The following is a 26993-nucleotide window of genomic DNA, read 5'->3' on the forward strand; positions in this document are numbered from 1 at the left end:
AAATAAAAAAGACAAAACTCCAGTGAACACTAATACCTAAGGTGCAGGTGTAAGAAGAGAGGCTCGCCCAGAGGATGGAGAAAGCAGGGGGCAGTGAGAAGAGTGACAGGAAGAGTATGGTACCACAGAAGCCACAGGATAAGAGATTTTCAAGGAGAAAGTGATCAAACATCTAAAATGCAGCAGAGGTCAGTGACCCTCAACACCCCTTCCCCAGCCAAATGTAGCACAGAATGAGTCTCCACTACACTCTAATACTTCTTAGATCCACCATGTAAATGATACGATGATTCTTCCCTCATACTTCTCTGAATCTTCTCAATGCTTCTTTATAAGGCTGTGTGCCTTGTCTTCACTTCTGCTTGTTTCAAATGCTGCAACACAGTCCCACATAGATGCTTAATAATTACACCTTTTTTAATACTGTGGTATTTCTTGGTCTGAAATTACAGATATTAAACTATGAACCATTTGACCCTGTCTACCTCTTCTCTGTTCTTCTCTTATTGTCTGGGTCATATTTTCTACTAAAGATAAAATATACTTCCCTTAGTACCTTTTTCTCCCTTTCTACTTCTGAAACATGACTTTTGCTCTAACTGGATATTCAGGCACACACAGCTAGTATATTTAAACCATTTAGGGACAGTAGCAAACTAGAAAAATGATTTCATTAGCCTAAAAAAACATCTATAATAAATGAATTTGCTAAGATGAGGAAGAAATGAGTCCATTTCTCAGAAATAAATTACTCTTAACTTGCCAGGCTTCTCTAGGGTGACTTTAATAATAGACATGGGTCCAGAGAAGAATGACTGAACTGCCTCAATTCACAGTGTTATTTTGTTGTTGTTGTTGTTGACTCTTCTCTATTGAATTCTGACTAAAATCTTGTACTCCTCATTTCCAATAATTTTACAACTGCAGATCATCATATTGTCCCAACTCTTTGGAACAAATGATTTTCTGTCTGCCCCTTTCCAAAATATCCTGTAAGGAATAATGTCTCATATGAGGTGAAAATAACAGGTTCTGTTTTTCTTGTGCAAATGTATGTGCATCCGTGTGTGTGTGCATGCATATAAGTGTGTCTGCATGTGTTAGTATGTATATTGATGTGTGTGCATGTGTGTGATTGTTTGTGTAAATTCCCAACTGCTCTACAGGACAGATACTATTCAGTGCTTTTCCGGTTAGCAGAAAAGACAAGAGGGTCATGTAGCAGGTTAGATTAAAATATTCTGCCCATCAGATGAACATTACACTGTGTTAAAACAACTCAACAAATAAACCACAAGTAACGATGATAACAAACAAAATTACCTCATTATTAAAATGTTCACTGATGCCTGTTCAAGTAAAATTTCTTTACTTTAATCTAACATGGTAATCTATGGGTGCTTAAAAATAATTTGTTGAAATGAAATTTAATTGAAAAGAATAGTGCTGCATGATAGGTAAGGAAAATAAACATCCAATCTATGCTGTCATGTGCATTATGGCACATCCTCAATTCTTCCATCACCTAGAAATCGTAAATCCACTATCCTTCTTTCTGAATAAGCACCCTTTTATCAGCTCTTAATTTCACTTTTACCCTCTAGTTTTTGCTTTTACTGTCTCTCATTTTCACTGCTCCTTCATATGCCCTTACTCTCATAGAATGCCCTTGTTTTATAATTTCTCCATTTCCCCCCAATATCTCAGCTCTTTCCAGGCCAGCCAGACATTCTTAGTGATCCTACACCATAGTTAATTATTCAAACCACTTTCTCAGCAGAACCCTCAAGTCTCTCATAAACCTGATCATTTAGCAAAATCCATTCCATAATCCATCTTCTGCACTCTTATTTCTAAACCATTTACTAGAGTAAAACATACAGCACAATTCTGTCGTGATCCACATCAGCTCTGTCTTCTTCTTCACTTCTCCTTCCATCCTTCCTCCACTAAAATCTGGCTTCTGTCCTTACCTGTCCACCAAAACTCCCCCGTCATGCTGCCGGCTCCTAAAAACTGTTTTAAGTCCTGTGCTCTCTGCTGGATCTGACATTGTCGGCTATATTGTTCCTTTTGAAGCTCTTGCCTTTCTTGGCTTTGTGATAGCACTCCACTCCCCATCACTACTCCCCATAGGTATTCTCTTCCCTCTATACCTTTTCTTTATCAAGTTCCTAAAACAATATCTTCTTCTCCATGTATTCCTTAAGTATTGGTATTATCTGGACTTCTACATTTATCCCTTGCTCGTATTATGCAAAACAGTGTCATTGGGTGATCATATTTCTTCTAATAGTTCTACCAAGTATTGATTTGTTGACATTTAAATTAAATATCTCAGACCAGATTTCTCTAAGTTTCAGATTACATGTGTAGCTATATTCTTGACATAATCCACTTGAATGTCTCACAAATATTTCAAAGTCAACGTATCTAAAACTGAACTCCCCTAATACACATTTCTCATTAGTATATGGTACCGATCACTCAAGTAAGAAAATTTGGTCATTCTAGACTCCTTTTCCTACCTCACACTCCAAAGAATATTGATCAACAACACTGTCTCTTTGAACCTCTAAAAATAGTGTTTCTTACTTTAGTTCATTACTTTTCATCCTATGATGACTTCTCTTTAGCAAACCCTCATCAGTCCTCACCTGAGTTACTGCAGTAACCTCCTAATAAGTATACCTGCCTTTCTTTCTTCAAATTTATTTGTATAGAAGAACCATCTAGCAAAACTGTAAACTGAACATGTCATGTTCATGTTTAAAATTTCTATAGAAACTAAACTGCTGGCCAGAGTGTCACCCTCAGGATGGAGACACAGGCAGTTCCATACTTCAGTTGGGCTCCAAGAAATCCAACTAGCAACTATCCATAGACAAGACACCAGTGTGAAAATCTCAGAACCTAGGAATGAGGCTAAAGCCCTCCCTCTTCTCCCAGAGCACAGAGACTGAGGACCCCAACTGAAGGTTAAGAGGAGCAGCTGCACTCTGACTGCATCACCCCTTCCCCAGGCAGGCACTGTACCACAGTGAGGGGGCTTCCCTGAGCCTATAGCTTCTCCAGTGGGAAAAAAAGAGCCGAAGGTGGACATCGTGCTCCCCCAGTATTACAGGATACTTTCCAGCAGGTACACTTAGGTCCTGCCTCACAGAGATCATTGGGAAATCTGTGGGACTTGACCACTGAGGATCAGACAGAAACAGAGAAGGACAATGGGGAAGCAACTAGTGCTCAGATCTTGGCAGACCACATTCCTCCTTGCATCTGTGCCCCAGTAGAGACCACAGCAAGTGACTCTGCCCATCTGCAGAACTGAGCGAGTTGCCCTGTCTGGTCAAGGGTCCAGTGGGCAGTTCTGCCTGGCTCAGGTCCAGGGAGCTGTGCTGGCCTCAGAGCTTTTCTACAGCCCCACTCCAGCAGGAAAACGGATGTGAAGCCCTGCCTTCACAGAGTCCAGTCCGTGGAACCATCTGGTTGAGGATCACAGCCTGAGACTCTACTCGACCAGGAGCAATTGCTGAGCCGAGCCCACAGCCCTGCCCAATCTAGAAATACAACCAGTGGCACTGCACTGCCAGGGAACTGAGCCAGCGACCTCACGTGACCAGAGGTGGAAACTGTCAACCAAGAATACTATACTAAGCAAACCTGTCCTTCAGAAATGAAGGAGAGATAAAGACTTTCCAAAACAAACAGAAACTAAGGAAGTTCACCACTAGACTTGCCTTATAAGAAATTCTAAAGCGTGTTCTTCAAGTGGAAGCAAAAGAACGCTAATTAACATTTCAAAACATATGAATGTGTAAAATTCAATGGTAATGTCAAATACATAGTCAGATTCTCTAATATTGTAATGATGGTATATAGTTCACTTACAACTCTAGGTTAAAAGTTTTTTTAAAAAACAGCACATTAATAATATGCAGAAATACAAAGCATCCTAAGAGACTACTACAAGCAACTCTATGCCAATAAAATGGACAACCTGGAAGAAATGGACAAATTCTTAGAAAGGTATAACCTTCCAAGACTGAACCAGGAAGAAACAGAAAATATGAACAGACCAATCAGAAGTAATGAAATTGAAACTGTGATTAAAAACCTTCCAACAAACAAAAGCCCAGGATGAGATGGCTTCACAGATGAATTCTATCAAACATACAGAGAAGAGCTAACACCCATCCTTCTCAAACTCTTCCAAAAAATTGCAGAGGAAGGAACACTCCCAAACTCAATCTATGAGGCCACCATGGCCCTGATACCAAAACCAGACAAAGATACTACAAAAAAAGAAAATTACAGACTAATATCACTGATGAATATAGATGCAAAAATCCTCAACAAAATACTAGCAGAAAGAATCCAACAACACATTAAAAGGATCATACACCACGATCAAGTGGGATTTATCCCAAGGATGCTTCAATATATGCAAATCAATCAATGTAATACACCATATTAACAAATTGAAGAATAAAAACCATATGATCATCTCAATAGATGCAGAAAAAGCTTTTGACAAAATGCAACACATATTTATGATAAAAACTCTCCAGACAGTAGGCATAGAGGGAACCTACGTCAACATAATAAAGGTCCTATATGACAAACCCACAGCAAACATCGTTCTCAATGGTGAAAAACTGAAAGCATTTCCTCTAAGATCAGGAATGAGACAAGGATGTCCACTCTCACCACTATTATTCAACATAGTTTTGGAATTCCTAACCATGGCAATCAGATAAGAAAAAGAAATAAAAGGAATACAAATTGGAAAAGAAGAAGTAAAACTGTCACTGTTTGCAGATGACATGATACTATACAGAGAGAATCCTAAAAACGCTGCCAGAAAACTACTAGGGCTAATCAATGAATTTGGTAAAGTTGCAGGATACAAAATTAATGCACAGAAATCTCTTGCATTCCTATACACTAATGATGAAAATCTGAAAGAGAAATTATGGAAACACTCCCATTTACCATTGCAACAAAAAGAATAAAATACCTAGGAATAAACCTACCTAAGGAGACAAAAGACCTGTATGCAGAAAACTATAAGACACTGATGAAAGAAATTAAAGATGATACAAACAGATGGAGAGATATACCATGTTCTTGGATTGGAAGAATCAATATTGTGAAAATGACTATACTACCCAAAGCAATCTACAGATTCAATGCAATCCCTATCAAATTACCAATAGCATTTTTTACAGAAGTAGAGCAAATCATCTTAACATTTGTATGGAGACACAAAAGACCCCGAATAGCCAAAGCAGTCTTGAGGGAAGAAAATGGAGCTGGAGGAATCAGACTCCCTGACTTCAGACTATACTACAAAGCTACAGTAATCAAGACAATATGGTACTGGCACAAAAACAGAAACATAGATCGATGGAACAAGATAGAAAGCCCAGAGATAAACCCATGCACCTATGGTCAACTAATCAATGACAAAGGAGGGAAGGACATACAATGGAGAAAAGACAGCCTCTTCAATAAGTTGTGCTGGGAAAACTGGAGAGCTACATGTAAAAGAATAAAATTAGAACACTCCATAACACCATACACAAAAATAAACTCAAAATGGATTCGAGACCTAAATGTAAGACTGGACACTATAAAACTCTTAGAGGAAAACATAGGAAGAACACTCTTTGACATAAATCACAGCAAGATCTTTTTTGATCCACCTCCTAGAGTCATGGAAATAAAAACAAAAATAAACAAATGGGACCTAATGACACTTCAAAGCTTTTGCACAGCAAAGGAAACCATAAACAAGACAAAAAGACAACCCTCAGAATGGGAGAAAATATTTGCAAACAAATCAACGGACAAAAGATTAATCTGCAAAATATATAAACATTTATTGCAGCTGAATATTAAAGAAACAAACAACCCAATCCAAAAATGGGCAGAAGACCTAAATAGACATTTCTCCAAAGAAGACATACAGATGGCCAAGTACCACATGAAAAGCTGTTCAACATCACTAATTATTAGAGAAATGCAAATCAAAACTACAATGAGCTATCAACTCACACCAGTTAGAATGGGCATCATCAGAAAATCTACAAACAACAAATGCTGGCGAGGGTGCGGAGAAAAGGGAACCCTCTTGCACTGTTGGTGGGTATGTAAATTGATACAGCCACTATGGAGAACAGTATGGAGGTTCCTTAAAAAAGTAAAAATAGAATTACTATATGATCCAGCAATTCCACTACTGGGGATATATGCAGAGAAAACCATAATTCAAATAGACACATGCACCCCAATGTTCATTGCAGCACTATTTACAATAGCCCGGTCATGGAAGCAACCTAAATGCCCATCGACAGATGAATGGATAAAGAAGATGTGGTACATATATACAATGGAATATTGCTCGGCCATAAAAAGGAACAAAACTGAGTCATTTGTTGAGACGTGGATGGATCTAGAGACTGTCATACAGAGCGAAGTAAGTCAGAAAGAGAAAAACAAATATCGTATATTAATGCATGTATGTGGAATGTAGAAAAATGGTACAGATGGGGTTATTTGTATGGAAATATGTTAATATAAATGTTTCAGACATTACATGAAATTTCTAAAAATATATGTTCTGGTATAATGTTGTAAGTCATAATTCTAGTTATTACTTTAAAATGTATATCTCAGAAATAACTAAATTTCCTTGTCAACTGCATTATTATGAACTTTCATCAAATCTTTATCCGTGGTCATTTTCAAGTCTTTTGTCATTTACGGACAGTTCTGGGTGTACTCTGATGCTTTTGCAAATATGTTCCTATAAAAAGGCTTCATCTTTAAGGAATTCATGGAAAAGACTCTGACAAGTTCAGATTTCTGGTAACTGACTATACTGCTGAACTGAATGAATAAGCATTTTCAGAACTCTAATGGAAAACTGATGAATTCACAAAAGTGCTAACAAAAGATCAAGATGAAAAAAAATTAATTTCATGGGACTGAGTGAACTGATGAGGATGATTATAATTTTTGTGACTTTCTGTTTGAATAATAATTTAAAAAATCCCACAGGGACTCAGAGAAAAAAAATATACAAGTCAATTTTCACTGCAAAGTAAAGGAGCTGTTACAGTGGAGGATTACTGGACTGAATGTCCATATTATGACATAGTATGAGCGTGTTTCATGTTTGGTAATTGCAATCATTGTTGCTTTTGTTGTGGTCAACCATTTACAATTCTTGGTGTCGGTTTATTTATCTCTTGTAAAAATAAAATACAGTGTGTGTGGGGGAAAATAGTAATAAAGAAATAAAGAACTTTTTTTCTGCTACTTAACAGAAAAAAAAAGCCATAACTACAATGACTTGACATTGGATACATAATATAAAAATATGGAACTTGTAACATCAATAACCTATAATGTGAAGGGGAAGAAGTAAAAGTCTAAAATTTCTGTATGCTATTGAAGGTAAGTTGTTATCAGCTTAAAATAGGGTGTTACAAATGTAAGATATTTTATGTAAGTCTCATGGTAGCCACCAAGGATAAACCTGTAGTAGATACACCAAAGATTGTGGTAAAGGAGTCAAAGCATATCACTACAAAAGGTGATCAAATGACAAAGGAAGATAGCAAGAGAAGAAGCAAGGAACAGAGATCCAATGATACGCTGCCTATAAAGGACTCACTTTTGTTTTAAGAACATGCATAAACTGAGAGTGAAGGAATGGAAAAAGGTATTTCAAGCAAATGGTAACCAAAAGAAAGTGGGGACAGCTATAGTTATATCAGACAAAATAGACTCTAAGTTAAAAAAGGACAAAGAAGGTCCTTATATAATTTTTAAAAAAAGATCAATCAATCAGGAAGATATAACAATTTTAAATATTTATGCACCCAACATGTATTATGCACCTAAATAGATAAAGCAAAGACTAACTGAACTCAAAGAAAAAATAAACATCAAAACATTAATAGTTGGGGACTTTAATACCCCACTCACTCTTAACAATGACTAGGTCATCCAGATAGAAAATCAATTAGGAAACAGAGGATGTGAACAACACTATAGATCAAATGGTCGTAACAGACACATATAGAACATTCCTTCCAACAGCTGCATATTAGACATTTTTCTCTAGTGTACACAGAACATTTTCTAGGATAGGCCATAGGTTAGGCCACAAAAACGTCTCAACAAATTCAAGACAGTAGAAGTTATATCAAGTATCTTCACATAGGGCAATGAAATGAGACAAGAAATCCATAACAGTAGGAAAGCTGGAACACATTCATCAAAAGGAACCAATATCTTAACTTCTAACACTATAGGTTAGTATTGTCCTCTTTTAACTTTATATAAATGGAATAAGTTTTTCTCCTTTGTTTATATTTTTCACTCAATCTTATGCTTATGTATTTTACTTCACGTAGCAGTAGTTTGTACATTTTCATTGCTATCTAGTATTGCATTATAAGAATAAATCACAACTTATTATCCTTTTTGCTGGTGATGAGCATTTTTGTTGTTTATAATATAGGCCTATTGCAGATAGTGCTAACATAAACATTCTTCTACATGCCTTTAGTGCAGCGGTCCCCAACCTTTATGGCACCAGGGACCGGTTTCATGGTAGACAATTTTTCCACAGACGGGGGTGGGGGATGGTTCAGGCGATAATGCGAGCGATGGGGAGCGGCAGATGAAGCTTTGCTCGCTCACCCGCCGCTCACCTCCTGCTGTGCGGCCCAGTTCCTAACAGGCCGTGGGCCACTGCCGGTCCATGGCCTGGGGGTTAGGGACCCCTGCTTTACTGTATCTGTGATAGCATTTCTACTGGGGACATATCTAAGGATGGAATTGCTCCATCATAGTGTCTGCTTATATTCACTTGTCATAGACACTGCCAAATAGTAGGTTACACCAGGCTATACATGTCTATCAATGTTTGAGAATTGCAGTTGCTCCAGCTTTTATTCTATACTGTGTCAGTCTTTTTGACTTTAGCCATTTTTGTTGGTGTGTAATGCTATTCATAGTGGTTTTAGTTTGTGTTGCTGTAATGAATAAAGTTGAACATTCTTTTTAATCTATTGGCCATTTCAGTCCTATTTTGCAAAGTGTGAAGTGTTCAAACTTCTTGACCCTTTTTCTCTATAGGGCTTCTTTTTAATATTAATTCATAGAAATTCTTCATATATTCTAGATGTGAATCCTTTCCAAATTATCTACCTACCTATTTCCTATCCATCTATCATCTGTATATCCACCTACACACACACACACACACACACACACACAAACACACACACCATGTAGAGATCTCCTAAGTAGTGATGTCTTCTGATAAAAATAAGTTATCAATTTTATTATAAATACATTTAACAGTCTTGATTTTTATGATTAGTCCTTTATATGTCCTGTTTGAGAAATCTTTCTTATCCTAAGATAATGAAGATATTCTCCTTCTGTTATATCCAGAAGCTTTTTGTTATCATCTAAAAGCTTTATTGTATAATCAGCAACATTTAGATCTACAGTCTACCTAGAATTGATTTTCATGAGTGTTGTGGATTAAGTTTCAATGTATTTTTCCAAAAAATATAAATTTACCCAGAATCATTTTTTTCAGAATCATTTATTTAATAGAACTGTTTTCCCTACTTCTTTGCAGTGTCGCTTTTGTCAAAAATCAAGTCTCTATATATACATGTAGGATTCCATTCCATTAGTCTATTTATCTCTACAAATTGTATATTGTTGTAACTTCATAATGTCTTACTATCTAATACTGTATTTCCCCAGATTTGTTCTTTGCCAGTATTGTCTTGGCTATACTTGGTCCTTTACATTTCCATACATATTTTATAATTTGTTTATAAATATCCTCCACACCTCACCCTCCACCTCCCCAAAAAAAAACCTGCTGGAACTTTGATTCAGATTACCTTGAATTTATAGATCAATTTCAGGAAAATTAACAACTTTACATTATTGACTCCTCCAGTTTATGAGTGTGGCACTTCCATTATTAATTTAAGTCTTCCATAATTCCTCTTACATGCATGGAGAAATCTTACATAGCTCCCTTAGATTTATTTCTAACTATTAGGTGGTTTTTAAATAGTATATTTAAAATACTATTTTCTAATTGTTTGTTCCAGATATATAGAAATTAATTTATTTATGTAGGCTGAACTAGTGTCCACCAAACTTACTAAATTCATTTACTACTAATTGTAATAATCTGTATTTTAGATATAATTTCAGATTTTCTATGTAAACAATCAAATTGTCCTTGAATAATGATAACTTACTCCTTCTATTTCCTTATTGAATTGGTTAGAACATTCAATAAAATACTGAAGAAAAGTGGTAAGAGAAGATATCCTTTGCTTGTGGAAGAAATCTTTCAACATTTCATTGTTGTGTATGATCTTTACTATAAAACTCTTGCACAGATTAAGGAAGTTCTCTTTCTTAGCTAGTTTGCTACAGACTTTTTATCAGAATGATGTTGAATTTGCCATATTTTCCTCCATTATTCTGATAATGTGGTAAACTGGTTGATTTTAGAATATTAAACTTTGTATTTTCTTTATCCATTCATCTATTGATGGACATTAATGGATGTTGTTTTCACATTGTGGCTTTTGTAAATAATACTATAATGAACATGGGGGTACATATCTCTCTCTGACAACCTGATTTTAATTATTTTGGATAAATGCCCAGAAGTGGGATTGCTGGATCATATGGTAATATATTTTAATTATTTTAGGAAACTCCGAGCTATTTTCAATGCTGGTTGCACCATATTGCCATATATGACAACATGGATGAACTTTGAAAACATTATGCTAAGTGAAATAAACCAATCACAGAAGGACAAATGCTGCATGATTCTATTTATATGAAGTGTCTAAAACAGTCAAATTCATAGAAGTGGAAAGTAAGATGGTTAATTGCCAGGGGCTGAGGAAAGGGAAAAATGGGGAGTTACTGTTCAATGGGTACAAAGTTTCAGTTATGAAATAAGTTCTTGAGCCTCATGTGCTGCTTTTGATCCAACTTCTTAGCCTCACATCCTTGACTTTCAGTGAATCTGTCACATACATCAAGGGAAAGTCTTACCTCAGTATATTTTTTTTTCTCCCCAGGATCTTGGCCACTTGAGTCCCAGCTGCCTAGATAGCATTCTGATAGCTTAAATAGATTTTTTTAAGTTTATCCAGCCCTTCTAGTTGTCTTCAAAGGATCTAATCTATCATAGCTAGAAATGGAAGTAGCTGTTCAGTTTCTAATATGTGATTTACAGTTTCAGCCTATTTGGATTAATTATTGGGCATGTCACAACTAAATTTTTCAGGCTTTCAGGTTCTGACTTGTGTCTGGATTCTTACATAATGACTATTTCTAAAACTTAATCTCATACCCTGAACAATTTTTGATTATTTACTGGTCTTCTACAGCTTGTAAGTGTTCATTTGTAAACCATATCTGATAGATGTGAGAAGTTAACAATAGACTTGGTTTCAGTGGGTGTCATGGGGATAATTTGTCAAGGAAGAACAAGTTGCCTCAAAGTGAAATGTGAAGAGAGTTCATTCTGTGTTTATATACAGATATCAAGGTCTCTTGAGCATCTTCTAATAGCTCTTTATCTTGTCAGTAGAGAGACTCTTAATAACTTTGCCAGTGCATTCTAACACTACAAAGATGGGCATTTATCAGAAGATGAATGAAATGGTTTAAGACAATTCTTTGTTTATAGTCTCAGAAAGGAAAAAAAAGAAAATAATTCGAAGGGGTGTGTATGTATGTATGTATGTGTATGTGTGTGTGTGTGTGTGTAACAGAAATTAAAATAACTCTTCTCTCTGCAGTTTCATGGACAAAGTCAGATAAGTTTGGACACAGATTTGGATCAAAGACCACACTGATAGGTTGCACTGGTTCAGTTTTGGTTTCTAGATTTAGGTAGACTGAGTTTGAATCCTGTTTAACTCAGGGTTATTTCCTACTTTTCAAGCTGAAGATTCCTAAAGTGAAATGTGAAAATGTTAACAAAAATATATACATAGATAGATAGATGTGGATATAAATATATATACACATATATATCAGCAGAGAGTAAGCGTGTGTATGTGTGTGTGTCTGTGTGTGTGTGTATATATGTGCCTAGAACAATGCCTGGCAGACAGCAAACCCTAAATACATGATCACTGTTATCACTCTAAGTTTTCATTTGCCCGACTCTAATGTGGGTAGGGAATGCCAGTTTTTCTTCTCCTTATTGCTCATATGCAGTACTCTGTAGGGAAATTGGCATGTACAGTATCAGCCACTAGATTTGGCTAAATGAAAGAACAGTATCAAATACTGGAGGACGTTGAGGAAAGTATAAGAAAAACATAATAGATCTGAAATTAAGAACTCCCTGGTGACCTGTTATAAGGGGTAAGGGAAGAAAACAGATTGGACACTGGGAGTTATATTCACTAACATCATCATAAAGTCTGCCTTACTGCTTGGAATTTAATAGAATAAATAAATTATTGATTGATTATAATAAATAATAAATAATTATTGACTATTTGGCTGAACATTGTGCTCAGTTTAACAGCATAAAAGAAATTAGCGCAATTCAGCGGGAACGAGTTTGCAGACTGAAAACTAGAAGGTTATCCTAAGTAAGGAAGCTGCCAGAGAAAACATAAAAAAGGTTATGTAAAGTAGTGGATACAATAGCTTACTCATAACATGCTTTCTCTATTTAACTGAATCATTTCGCTCACTATATTGCACATTTTACACAATTACCACAATTTCTGCATTTCTCCAAATGGCTATAATATGATAAGAGAAACAATAGATTGTGTAATTCTCAAAATAATCTATTTATGGGCTTCCCTGGTGGCGCAGTGGTTGAGAATCTGCCTGCCAACGCAGGGGACACGGGTTCGAGCCCTGGTCTGGGAAAATCCCACATGCCGCGGAGCAACTGGGCCCGTGAGCCACAACTACTGAGACTGCGCATCTGGAGCCTGTGCTCCGCAACAAGAGAGGCCATGATAGTGAGAGGCCCGTGCACTGCGATGAAGAGTGGCCCCCGCTCGCCGCAACTAGAGAAAGCCCTCGCACAGAAACAAAGACCCAACACAGCCAAAAATAAATAAATAAATTTATTTAAAAAAATAATAATAATCTATTTACAATGATTTTTCTCAGCTTCTTTCTCTGTGAAGGATGTGTTTGGTAAGGAAGCATCCCTGGAGGGACAAGACTTTAAACCAGAGGGGGAAACGACTACCTCAATTTAAAGCCTAAATTGAGATAGGATGGACGTTCCAAGTATTCTAATATGTGTAATACTCTCCGTTATTTTCTGTGATCCCAAAGTCTCTGGAAGTTTGTCTGCTCTGACCAAACCCAGAATTAGGTCAGACCCCCTAAGATTATATCACTTCTCTTCTGATATTAACATGCTTTGGCCTTCCAAGTGAGGAAACGTAGAAAAGAGGTGGCAAGTGAGTAATAACTTTCTATTGCTGTGTAACAAATTACCACAAATTTAGCAACTTAAGACAATATTCGTTTATTATCTCATACTTTCTGGAGGTCAGGAGTCCATGTATATAGCATAATTGGTTTCTCCACTCAGGGTTAAACAGGCTGAAATCAAGGTGTATTCCTTTCTGGAGGCTTTGTGGAAGAATCTGCTTCCAAGGTCATTCAAGTTTTGGTGAAATTCAGTTCCTTTTAGATGTAGGCCTGAGTCCCCATTTCCTTGCTGGTATCACCCAGGGGCACACTTAGCTCCTTCAGGCCACCTGCACTCCTTACTGTACAGCTCCCTCCAACTTCAAAGCCAGCAATGGAGCGTCTCCTCCAGCCCTCTCATGCCAAATCCTTCTCACGTTTGAATCTCTTTTGTCAGGAAGAGATGGTCACTTTTCAGGGACTCACCTGATTAGGTCAGACCCATTACGAATTATCTTCCTATTTCAAGGTCAGTTTTCTTGGGATCTTAATTATAGTTTCAAAATCCCTTCCCAGCAGTCCTGATCTAGATTAGTGTTTGATTGAAAAAGTAGGTAAGGTGTGAATATACCAGAGCATGAGAATCTTGCCCACGTACTCCCAGCCCGACATGCCGCCCCCTGTCCTCTGTCACACGCCTCTTAAATAAGATCCCCTTAACAAACATTTCTCACTGCTGTCGTCACTGTATGTCATTATTTTGGAGGCTCCATGAAGTATGGAAAGTACTGGAGTGTTGGAGCTAGAAAGATCTGGGTTGAAATCCCCTCTATGCTAGCTGTGGGATTTTTGAGTAGGTTATTTAATTCCTCAGAGCCCCAATTTCCTCAATGGTAAAATCTAGGGCTAATAATAATTATCTCTAAGGCCTGTAGAGAGTCAGGAAAGCAATATAATGGAAATCACCTGACTTACACAAGATGGCAAACTTTAGATTCCTGACTTTTCTTCCTTCTTTTGAATGTTCTGATATAGCTCCTCCAATTCACACCTACTTATCCTCACACACGGGAAAAATTAAGATTTACAAGCCCTGGAGATAAAGTGATTTTCAGTAAATAACCTAACAATTTTCTCAAAAATTCTACATTGTATTTCATTTTGGAATTAATTCATTAGTATTGACTGGTGTACATTCATAAGAACTTTTATTTAAAAGCTCAATATCCTTCTTTGTTTTCACTATTTTTTAGAGATTCTAAGACCTTCTACTCCCCCAGGGGAGGACAAAAAAGGAATATTATATGAAGACAGCCAAGCAGTCAGCAGACAGACTCCCACTATTAGGGAAAAAAATCCCAAAATACCTGTTAGAATGCTACTGGTAAGAGATTTGGCAGGGTGATGATTATGATTACATGTGAGTAGAACAGCAGTTGCCATAATAATTGTGTGGGTTGTGAACAATTTTGTTTTAAAAATGCTGGGATGCAGCCTAATGAATGTATTCATTAACCTTAATAGCATCAGGTAGAGAAGGGAGAGGACCATTTTGGAAGGGGGAATAAATTCAGCCTTTCAGAGTCATTTTATAAGGCACATCAAACAGTGCTGCTTTCTCAATTAAAAATGAATATATGCAGTTGGGACTTCCCTGGTGGCGCAGTGGTTAAGAATCCGCTTGCCAATGAAGGGAACACACGTTCGAGCCCTGGTCCGGGAAGATCCCACAGGCCGCAGAGCAACTAAGCCCATGCACCACAATTACTGAGCCCACGTGCCGCAACAAGAGAAGCCACCGCAATGAGTAGCCCGCGCATGGCAAAGAAGAGTAGCTCTTGCTTGCCGCGATGAGAGAAAGCCTGCGCGCAGCAACAAAAACCCAACACAGCCCAAAAATAAATTAAAAAAAAAAAAGAATATATGCAGTTATCGGAAAAGAATTCTCTAAGATTTGAAATTTGCCTTTTAAAGTCTAATTTTCTAATAAGTTATATTAAACATTTAAGTCCTTAGTATGTTCAAGGCATTATAATAAACATAAGGATGAGATGTCCAAAACATAAAATTTACAGACAATTTAGGGAAAACAAATAAATGTACTTAACTTTAATATGATAACAAATGCAAAACTGAAAGCACCAAAATGTTACCTCTATGAGAGCAGAAATCTTGTCTTCTTGTTCACCACTCTACTCCCACATAACTAACAAGTTATTAGTTATTAGTTACCCAATACTTGTTCAGTGAATAAGAAATAAATGTCACAGTATTTTGGAAGCGGAGAGGAAGGAACTATTACGCCCAGGAGAGCTTGAGAAAGGTTTTAATAAGTTGTATTCAAGTTCAGTCTGTCTCCTTGATAGATGAATTGGATTTTATCAAATCAGGAAAAATGTAAGCAGTTGAAGGGATGGCTCTCTGTGCAGAGGGAACAGCATACTCAAAGGCTTGGAGGTATGAAAGTCTGATGTATTTGAGGAATGAGAATCAAGTGCAACGTCTACAGTACACAACATATGTGTGATGGTCTTAGCAATACCAATACCATCACGCTAAGCGGGACTAAAGATTTCAGTGATCAAGAATAATTGTATGCGCCTGGCATACCCACGTCCCCCGCCCCTACCTCCCCAATGCATAAACTCACACCTCCTGACACAAATTTAATGACTGCTAACTGCTAGGAATAGTCATTCTGATGCCTACATTTTTGGTCTGGTATTGCTCCTTTTGAAGCAGACTGCAATGATTTATTTATGTTGTTTGCCCATGGCAGACGCCTCCCCAAGAACTCTGCGGAGTTATGCAAGTAATCATGTTGCCATTTGAGAGTTCAGCTAATGAAACCCGTACCCACTGTATGTGATTAGCGTTCCATGTAAATAAATCAAGGGACTGTAAATGTAAGAACTAAGAGTGTGGAAACACCCAGGATACTAATTGAGGGGATGGGGGAATAATCTCAGGAAGGCAGGACAGGATTGTGATTTTCATAAGTGATGATTCAGTGACTGGGAACCTAATGAATTGTACTATTAAGGGGAATACTGAATAAAAAGAAAAGAGGATGTTCAGTCTGGTGGATAAATGAGGAAACTTCCAGTGGCCTGGAAGTCAGCAATGCGCATTCAGGCAGGTCATACCTAATGGACTGCTGAGGACATGTGCTGGGACCTACCACAGTGCTTGTGCAGTTTGCCTGCACAGAATATGCATTCAAAATGCTTACTGTATTAATGCATTAGAATGATAAGAACATGGAGACTGTTACAGAGGATCACCCAATGCAAGTTTCTGTGAGACAAATTTTTGGTTTTCCATAGCAATAACTTAAAATGAGGACAGGAAGGAAAGAGTATATTATGCATTGTACAGATTTAGATTTTGATAAGAGAGACAAATTTTTAAATTACCGAGCATCTCTATTCTAACATTTGATAATTACTAAACCTTTTTTCTTCAGAATTTTCCAAGAATTTTTATGCCCATTACCATGTATCCTTAGGGGCTTCTAGTTCCAGAAATATATTCTGACATTAAATCTACTGATTGTAAACCCTGCAGTAATCATATTATAACCATAACCATTGGTCTGCTTCAAATATCTATAAGTTAATACAAAAATAATAAAAATAATAATTCTAAAGTTAAAAAGTTTATAAGGATATAATTGTATAGAGCATCAGATCTTTAGAGTTCTATCATTTTCATTATTTCTCTTTTTTTTTTTTGAGTGCCAACAGCTATTGCTCTGCATACAAAACCCTAAACATAATAGAATAGGGTGGGTTAATATGGTACTGGACCACAGGTAAGAAAATTGTTCACCTGTATTTTTTTAACACTCAAATTAATTTTATATGTAGAGAACAGATAGAAATCCAGGAGAAACAAAGTGCTAGAGAGCATATAAAGGGAAATCTGATCATTGTAGACCCCTACTTGTATTCATTTTCTTCCTTTTTCACCCCAAACCTATTTTCCTGTATTTTACAACCTAGGACATGGAGCTACAATGTCACTTACAATATCACTAATATCTCCCATAAACCAAAAACATCCTCCTTTAGCCCCTATTCTCCACGTATCTAGTCCTAGGGACTCTGAGAATTCCTTACAAATAGGCTCTTCATTCCCACTCCTTTAATACAAACATCCATTAGATCCCTTAACCACTGTAACAACTTTTCTAACTTGATCCTCTAACACTCATCCACAACATTTCTTATCTGTCACTCGCACTGCTACCACAGTTCATCCAGTTCTCATCGTCTTTTCGTAGCACTTCCCACTTTAAAAGCCACCACTGGCTCCCCTTCACCTGAATAATAAAACTCAAAACGTTTGGAATGGCCCAGAAGACCATTCATAATTGGTCTTCCTCAGCTTACTTTTCATTAGTCACTATCCGGTGCACTCTATGTAGCTGCAATGCTTAATATTTACTATTCCCTGATCCACAAATACCTACTTGTTGGGCTTCCCTGGTGGCGCAGTGGTTGAGAATCCGCCTGCCAATGCAGGGGACACGGGTTCAAGCCCTGGTCTGGGAAGATCCCACATGCCGCGGAGCAACTGGGCCCATGAGCCACACTACTGAGCCTGCACGTCTGAAGCCTGTGCTCTGCAACAAGAGAGGCCATGATAGTGAGAGGCCTGTGCACCTTGATGAAGAGTGGCCCCCACTTGCCGCAACTAGAGAAAGCCCTCGCACAGAAACGAAGACCAAACACAGCCAAAAATAAATAAATTAATAAACAAATACCTATTTGTTTTCTAAAAAATAACATTTCAAAATACAGTTATCACTCCATTACCCATATTTTCCAAACTCAATTCAAATCTTACCTTTCTACGAAGAGTTGGTCAATTATTTACTGATCTTCTCTCTCATTGCGTTCATTTCATACCTATAACAATATGCGTAGGTATGTGATCATTCGTTTACGTCTCTCCTCCTCTCCCATCCCTCCACTAGACTGTGAACACCTGGAGTGTAGTGTCTAAAACCTAGTTAACACCGAGCTGATCTCCCTGTGCTATGTGGCTGCTTCCCGCTAGCTATCTATTTTACATTTTGTAGTGTATATAGGTGCTTTGTGACCACCTAGAGGGGTGGGATAGGGAGGGTGGGAGGGACACGCAAGAGGGAGGAGATATGGGGATATACGTATATGTATAGCTGATGCACTTTGTTATAAGGCAGAAACTAACACACCATTGTAAAGCAATTATGCTCCAATAACGATGTTAAAAAAATGGAAAGAAAAAAAAACCTAGTTAACATATGTTTTTCTAAGTTTAAGTACAATTTCAACACACAGTAAATGTGATAGACTGCATTTTCCTTCACAATATGCACTGATCCTCTCTGTAGGAAAAACTGTACACACCTGTCCCATTCAGATCAGGTTTGGCCATATAACTCGCTTTGGTCCATGAAATGTGAGCAGAAGTGACATGTGCCACTGCTGAGCAGAATACTTAACAACCACTGCATGGGTCCAGTACACTCTAGAACCACTGCATGAGTCCAAGACACTCTCTGTTTTTCCCTTCTGCAAGATAAGCCATGTCCCAGAAGAAATGTCTCAGAATGAAGGTGCAGAGTTATAGGCCATCTGCAATGAACCTAAAGGCTGAGCAAGAAATAAACTTTTGTTCTAAACCACTGAGATACAGGAACTGTTTACTGCCACAAAATAATTTAGTCTAAGATAGGTAGGTATTTAATAAATGTTGAAGAAAAGAAGGAAAGTTATAGAGACATAGAAGATGAATTTTGGCTGGAGAATTCCAGAGTCAATTTTGTTTGAAACAAGAACCTTCTTTTGAAAAAAGATAAAAATTAAACTTTCATGAATTGCTAATTATGAGAAATAATGGAAACTGGGGGTTGAGAGGAGAAAGAGAAAAGGGTAGCTGGTAGAGTAAGAGTATATATTTTAGTAATGCGATATTGGAAGAAAATGAAAGTAAATTCTTGCTAGATGAGCATGTCCTTAAGATGTCTGCAGGCAAGATTTAAAGGAATCTGAGGTTTCTACTGAGGAGGTGTTTTGAGAATGGGTACATATTTAAGATTTCTCTTTTAGTTATGTCAACCTAAGTAAGTTTAATTTTTTTTCCTATTTCAAATGTCTAAAGTACTGTCTCTATAGCAAAAAAATTGTTTTAAAAATTTAAAAACTGGAAACCTGACCATAACAACATCCAAATATATATACGTACATATATATGTGTGCGTGTGTGTGTATATATATATATATATCTCCACTTAATTCTTGTTATTCACAGTAGGTATGTTCTATAAACAGGCACCAAACACTGAATTAGTGAATACTGACCATTACTCCTAGGGGAAATATAGGTTTAAATTGTCGTGAGCCTCTAGTCACATTTTCATCAACTAGTCATTACATAACCTTGCTTCATGGTGTTCTGGTCTAAAGACACTTTATTTAATATTTAATATCTAATATTGTTGATGAATTAATATTGAATTCACAGAAAACAGCACTTTACTCATGCCTAAATGCAGCTGCCTTTTTTTTTTTTTTACTTTTTAAGAGTATATGTATTATCAACCTACATTTAAAAAAGTATATTTATTTATTTAGCTGCACTGGGCCTTAGTTGCAGCACACGGGATCTTCGTTCCCACATGCGGGATCTTAGTTGCAGCATGCCGGATCTTGTTCCCTGACCAGGGATCGAACCCGTGCCCCCTGCATTGGGAGCACGGAGTCTTAACCACTGGACCACCAGGGGCAGCTGGTTTTCTATGTAAGGTATAGCACAGCCTTCTTGCACTTGGGAACTCTAAATAATGTATCAGTACAATACTTGGGGATATTTTAAACAGCAAAATTAATTTAAAAAAACACACAAAAATGCAAACACTTGGCACTTAATAGACCATGAAAAGGACACTTCTTTATAGTATCAAAGCTGAAACAAGAAAGCAGAGGTTCACCTTGTTCAGCTTCAGCCGGGTATGTGCACATCAGAAGAATCAACTTTTTTGCCACTCTCTGTATATCTGAAAATGACCATAAAAGTGCCATGAGTATCAGTATGGGGGTTGCAAATAAATTTTAGCAAGTAGGTGAATTTACAAATACAGATTCTTCAAATAATGGGAAACGACTGTAAATCAAAGAATTGGAAAGAAAATAACAAAATAGATTATAAGGAGATGGGTAAGATGCCCATCAATGAGAAGAAATTGGATGGATGGATGGATGGATGGATGGATGGATGGATGGATGGATGGGTGGATGGGTGGATGGGTGGATGGGTGGATGGGTGGATGGATGAAGAGATAGATAGATAGATAGATAGATAGATACTAAATCTAGAAACTTGACTGAAATGTGGTACATTTTCAGTTTCTTTCCTTATCTTCCTTCCCCCTTTTTCCTGATTTGGTAAAATATATGTCACCCAAAAGCATTAAAGTAGTGCCAGAATCTTGAGAGTCCACTCTAACAATGCAATAGAAAGCACTAGATAGTAGAAAGGTAAGCTCAAGTTTTCTTGGCTATTCACTTATGAATTTATTATTCCTTACTTAGACATACCCTATCATCTTAATGCAAATCTTAACAGCACATTTTTATGAAAATGTTAATATTTAATAAGCTAAAGTCAATATAGCACCATCTAACTTAGCCAATATGGATTGAACTTTCTTGAGACTTACACAGCAGATATTCCCCCATAAGCCTAAATAGAATAACCATTTTTTGCCACACAGACACTGGAATTTTCTGTTTATATACGAACTCTTTTATGGTTTTTATTTTGCTGTTGAATGGAAATATCTGGAACAAAACTGTTTTAAAAATCACCACTCTAACCTGCAGACTACTAAAAAACATCATCTTTTGCTAAATTAAATGTAGAGATTTATACATGGAAAAAAAATCTAAAGAACATGATGAGAGTAAATTAATACACTACGGTCCTGACTTTTTTTTTTAATGGAAATATCACCTCCAAAAAAGTTTATCAAGACAGGCTTTTTACAATCCCCATTAAATTCAGTGAATGAATTGTGAAGGGTAAATTGGACCCATTATGATCTTACATTTCTTATGTAATATTCATAATCACAGCATTACATAAGAGCAAGCTCGCATGAATAAAAGGAGCAATTTAAATTCCCACTTCCTTGGAGAACGGGGCTCTGCTTGACAAACAGGGTTTCCGGTCCCATTTGCAGCACGCCCATGCATCTCCTCGAGTGCCAATGAGACCCACACTCTCCTATCAGTGATATAATAAACCCTCCAAAACAGAGCAAGAAAATGAAGCAAACAAGCCCACTTCATTTCAACTTGTCAGCTTTAAATAAAATCTGTGCAGCTGAAATGAGAAACTTCAGGGAAGATAATGTGTGAAGTAACCACATTCAACATTGGGACAAAATGTATTGCATTAGTTATTATCTTTTTTCCTGATTTGCCACAAAAGATAATTTTCAATGAAATCTCTTCTTGTCAAGGAGGACATGGAGAAAGAAATAGTTTATTTTTTTCATTTGTTTATTTTATTCTCCTCCTCCACCCACGGATGCCTTAGGAATACCTCAAGCCCCTATGATATCTTAGTGAGTAATATATGACCTTTGGAACAACTCTCATTATCAATTTTTAAGTCAGAGCATACTGAAGAAAGTACATGCTTTTTTTTTTACTTATTCTAATTAATTCCTTACATAATACTTTCCCTGGCACAGATTTATGCAAAATATTGGAGCATGCTCTCTGCCTCCCAAAAAAAAAAAGTATAAAGGACAAAAATGCATTGGAATATAAAAAGAAATTAAAGAAAAAAGAAATTAACATTCCAATAAATAGAAATATCTGAACATTAATGAAATAAACAATGATTGTTAATGTAAACCCTTTCGCTCACACTTTCCCCAGTACCCACTCCCTTTCACCCAGCTAATCTCCAAAACCTTTCCTGCCTTGTGTTCAGGAGGCTCCATTCTGTTCTTCCTTTCAACTGTCTCCGTATCTTCTCTTCCCTCTTTCTTGTTACTTTTTTTTTTTTCCATTGTTACATTTCCCTTGACTTTCTTTACTTCTCCTGAAAGAGCACTTGCACCTCTTCAAAGGAAGGATAGTACCACTGGGTCCCAGCAGATGCATAGCACAAGTTGCATATTCCAAATGACAGAGAGGGTGGGGAAAGTCAGAGACACTTTTTTCCTAAATGCCCCAAGGTGTGTCCGGATTTGATATAAACACCTTTTCTTGTCTTTTATTTCCAATGTTGTGTCTCATGTATTTTCCAAATAAGCTTAGAATATTTTTCCTTATTCTGTTATACTCAGGAACTCTCTGATTTCAAACTCTTTTATTTTAAAATTCCTACATTACTTTGAGTGATCAGTCCATAGAATGATATTAATATTGAGGAGTATGATCCCTGTCACCATCTTTGATGACCTATTGCTAAGAAGTTCTTTCAATCACTCTAATGTAAAACATGATTTCATATGCATATTTTAAATGTGTTAGAGAAGTACCATGGGATAGGAAAGAGGAATATGGACTATAAGGACTTCAGTTTGAGGCTCTGATGAATCAATATTTAATAGAATGACCATAATCAGAAAGTTTTTCTTTTTTAACCTCTCTATCATCACTTGTAAACATGGAAACAAGTGAATATCCTGTCATAGGATGGTTAAATTAACATAAGGTATATTTTAGAAATATTTTTCATTTTTACTTTATGATAACTATAATGATTATTATTAAGTAAAGAAAAAGAATGTATTTGAAGTTAACTTGACCTAGCTATTAAACGTTCAGTAAATAGTGTGAATGGTGATATTATGCAGCTTCCATGCATATACTATATTCTACAACCAGTAAAATTCTGCCAAAAGCATAAGGTTATTCTCTGCAGTTCAAGATAAGTGAGACTGGTACCTTCCAGCATTCTTAGACCCAAAGTTTCCATTGTGTTTTGCACTTTTTACTCTAGAAAGTTGCTATCTCAAGAATCACGTAGTATAATGTAAGACCATAGTGTGGCCTGAGTGCCATTTAATGACTAATGTTTCTAATGTTTTCAAAATGACAGCAAGTAGAATAATTTTCTTAGAAGATACCTGTTCTAAGCTGAGGGGTTTTTTGTTTCCCCACAGTGATGGCTGGGCTGACAGATATGATGTGACAGATGGATATCAGCGAGAAGCTGTTGGTGGAATCACAATCAAGCTCCAATCTCCTGATGTCAAGTGGTTTGATGATTATTATCTGAAGCTCCGGCCGGAAACAAACCTCCGAAACCCCTGGTTTCAAGAATTTTGGCAGCATCGTTTTCAGTGCCGGCTGGAAGGGTTTGCACAGGAGAACAGCAAATACAACAAGACTTGCAATAGTAAGCAGATTTATTATTTCATTTAAAGTGGATATGGCTAAGGCTCCAATTTAAGTAAACTGTGTCATGGGGATAGTGGCTGTAATCTGTTAGAGAGGAGGACTCTTACATAAAGTGGGTATTGCTTCTTAGAGTGGTAAGAAAAACATATGAGGGTAAATGTTCACTCTATTAAGATTTCAGACAATTTATCTATACTTATATCACTCAGGAAATTGGTACTCTGCTTAAAAGATAATGTAAGCTCCAGAAAGAACTCTTCTTGACATCTTTGAAGGCAAGAACTACATTCTGGTCATTTTGATTAGCAGTTAGCACAGTGTAAGGCACATAGCAAGGGTTTCACATAATGTGTCTGAAGAATGTATGAGTGAATGTTGAAGGACAGAGCCAATTCCTACTTCCATCAAAATACTATAAAATAGTAGCAAGGATTTGCTATGTATAATTATGATGTTTCAGGAGATATAACCTAAGCAGAGCCATTCACTCAGTTATTCAACAAATACTTACAAGGATTCACAACGTGCCAAACATCCCTTTACTTGTAAGGGTATCAAGAAGAGGAAAACTAGATCCTGCCCTCGAGGGGTTTAGTGTCTAGTTAGGGGGATCATCATGCAAACAAAACTTGTAATTCAGTGTTGTAAGCAACATAATATGGGTTTTAAACAAAGGGTTTGGTTAGTTTTATTTGTAGCACATCCAAAGGGTATCTTGACTCTAAGAACCAGGTAGGGTCAATGCTGATTTGTAAGTCAAAGTGTAAAGGTTAAGGTTTGTTAAAACCAGTAAGGGATTTATTGAGACTGACATCCCACATTGTATAACAAGCACCTCATATGCATTTGCCAAGGAGTAAAATGTTTTAGTTGGTGGTATAATGTCTTTATCATCATGATGCTGGAACAGAAAAGTGCACTGGGGCAGTGAGGTTGAAATCCTGGCCCAGGAACTAACTCCAGTCCACAGAGAAGTGGACTCACCAAAATGAGGAAAATAGGAACAATGCAGTGAATTTTTTATAATGCATTTCCTCCCTGAGTTCACATCCATACTATGTTTTTTCTATCAGTTCGTTCTTTTGTGAAAATGAATGAGGTCGTAAGTGGTGATCTGTAATTATATTTAAATGTCAGTACAAGTAAAATGAGAACTTGGCAACCTTGTGTCAGTTCCTAATTCGGCAGTGGTGGAGGAGAGGGATGCTGGAGTGTGGCGTGGTACTGCCCAGTGAAATCCAGAAATCATAGAAGCCTGGTGTGAGACTACATTTGCTTCTCTCTTGCTTTAGATACTGCTAACTCTTGTCCAAAATCTTCAAATGCTTATTCATTTCCTTTGTTTTTATTTTTTACTCTCATGAAAAAATGTGTGTGAATACACAGGATTGTGACTTGTGTTTCACAATTTCAATGTTCATAGCCAATTTTATATTTTTCACAGTTCTATCCAGTTTCTGAAGGACACAAACTTCTTTCTTCTCTTGAGATTTGGGGAGTATGTGGTCTCTGTGTACCGATTCTATGATTGTGTAGAGATTACTCTATGTAGCTACACTGGAGGAGTTTTAGAGGGTCAGTAGTAGATCCAGTCTCCTCTCCAGTTTCTCTTTACTAAGGAGTTAGTGACAACCCCTAACCAGTGTGACTAAGTGAATTTTTCCAGTTGGTCTTCACCCTCTTTTGTACTAATGTTCTTCCTTCCCCACTCCTTTTTGTGTGAAATGTCTTCTCCTTGAAATAATTGTTTCTCTTACTTTTTTTTCTATTGGAGGTCTTATTGAGATATAGTCTTGAAAAGCTCTTTGACTGATTTCCATAGAAACGTTATTTCTATGGAAATTGTTCTATAAAATTCTCCATTTGAACTTGTTGCTATAGCTCTCTCTTTCACATGAGCACCCTGATGTGACTTCTCTGCACAGGATTTGTTCCTTACTCTAGTTCTGGAAAGCATTCTTTAGTCCCTCCCCCTTGGAATCTTCTCTGTCAACAGATGTCATTTTGTACATAAAAATGAACAATTATATGTAATACCTCTGTTATTCTTCTCAATGAGGGAAATACTATTATTATCCTTACCTTAAAATAACAAAACTAAGATTTGGAGAGACAAAACAACTTGCTCAGGAAAACATTAGAACTTAGAATTGAGCTCAGATTTGTCTAAAGTTTAACCAATATGCTATTCTAAACCAGAGAGAATATTATAGTTTTAAAAATCACTATCAAATTTGCATTCTATAATAGTTAACATATAGGTCAAAGATACAGAAAAGAAAAATAAATCTTAAAATTATTTGGGTACAACTATGGAATGTGATAATAGATACCTTGATATTCCTACTCTCTACTTTTGACCATATTTCCTTATTTACTCAAATGTCCTTTCAGCATCCCACTCCGTATCTTCAAAAAGACCCCAGGTAGTTTATTCTTATCTGTAACACTACTGAATATGAGTAGTGTTTTCCTAAATATAATGTACTTTCATCAAGCAGTGTGTTTTGTTTTAAGTTTTGTAGAGTTTATTATGATGAGCTTTATAATTTATTTATTTATTTTTTTGGCTGTGTTGGGTCTTCGTTGTGGCATGCGGGAGCTTTCGTTGCGGCACGCAGGCTGTTCATTGTGGTGTGTGGGCTTCTCTCTAGTTGTGGCACACATGCTCCAGAGCACGCAGGCTCCAGAGCACGTGGTTGTGGTGTGCGGGCTTAGTTGCCCCGCGGCATGTGGGATCTTAGTTCCCTGTCCAGGGATCAAACCGGCGTCCCCTGCATTGCAAGACGGATTCTCAACCACTGGACCACCAGGGAAGTCCCTGGCAGGTTTTCTTTTGTTTAGTATTTTTCTCAGTTTTTTTCCCCCTTTAAAAACAACATTCCATTTGTTTTCCTGAAATCCATGATTTCATTGAGACGTTAGCTGTAATTCTTAATGTTGTCCCACTGTTGGCAATATGTCTTTTTTTTCTAGGTTTATAAGATAGCTTTTTTTTTTTAAGTTTTTGTTGACTACGATGCAAGTAGGTGTGATTTCCACTGCATATTTCTTTTATAGGGTTTCCAGAGCTTCTTAAAACTGTGGATTAAAGACTTGGATCTGTGT

General features: G+C 36.9%; 1 protein-coding gene and 1 long non-coding RNA gene across 4 annotated transcripts in view; one reads left to right on the top strand and one right to left on the bottom strand.

Annotated features, from left to right (window-relative positions):
* Positions 1-26993, top strand: part of GRM5 (glutamate metabotropic receptor 5) — a gene marked incomplete at its 5' end in the record, with an annotated part of 526560 nt that overhangs the window by 366234 nt on the left and 133333 nt on the right. For both annotated transcript variants that reach the window (XM_082628467.1, XM_082628466.1), the window contains one exon: positions 23648-23883. In XM_082628467.1, the coding sequence (XP_082484593.1) occupies positions 23648-23883 (236 nt within the window). The remainder of the gene's footprint in view (positions 1-23647; positions 23884-26993) is intronic.
* LOC309808321 overlaps positions 18326-26993 on the bottom strand; it is a 141104-nt gene continuing 132436 nt past the window's right edge. For both annotated transcript variants that reach the window (XR_014294733.1, XR_014294734.1), the window contains exons 5-6: positions 20456-20521; positions 18326-18389 (exon numbers count right to left, since the gene is read on the bottom strand). This is a non-coding gene — a long non-coding RNA (uncharacterized lncRNA). The remainder of the gene's footprint in view (positions 18390-20455; positions 20522-26993) is intronic.

This window comes from Mesoplodon mirus (genome assembly GCF_964341445.2).
Source record: "Mesoplodon mirus genome assembly, chromosome: 7".
Taxonomy (NCBI): domain Eukaryota; kingdom Metazoa; phylum Chordata; class Mammalia; order Artiodactyla; family Ziphiidae; genus Mesoplodon; species Mesoplodon mirus.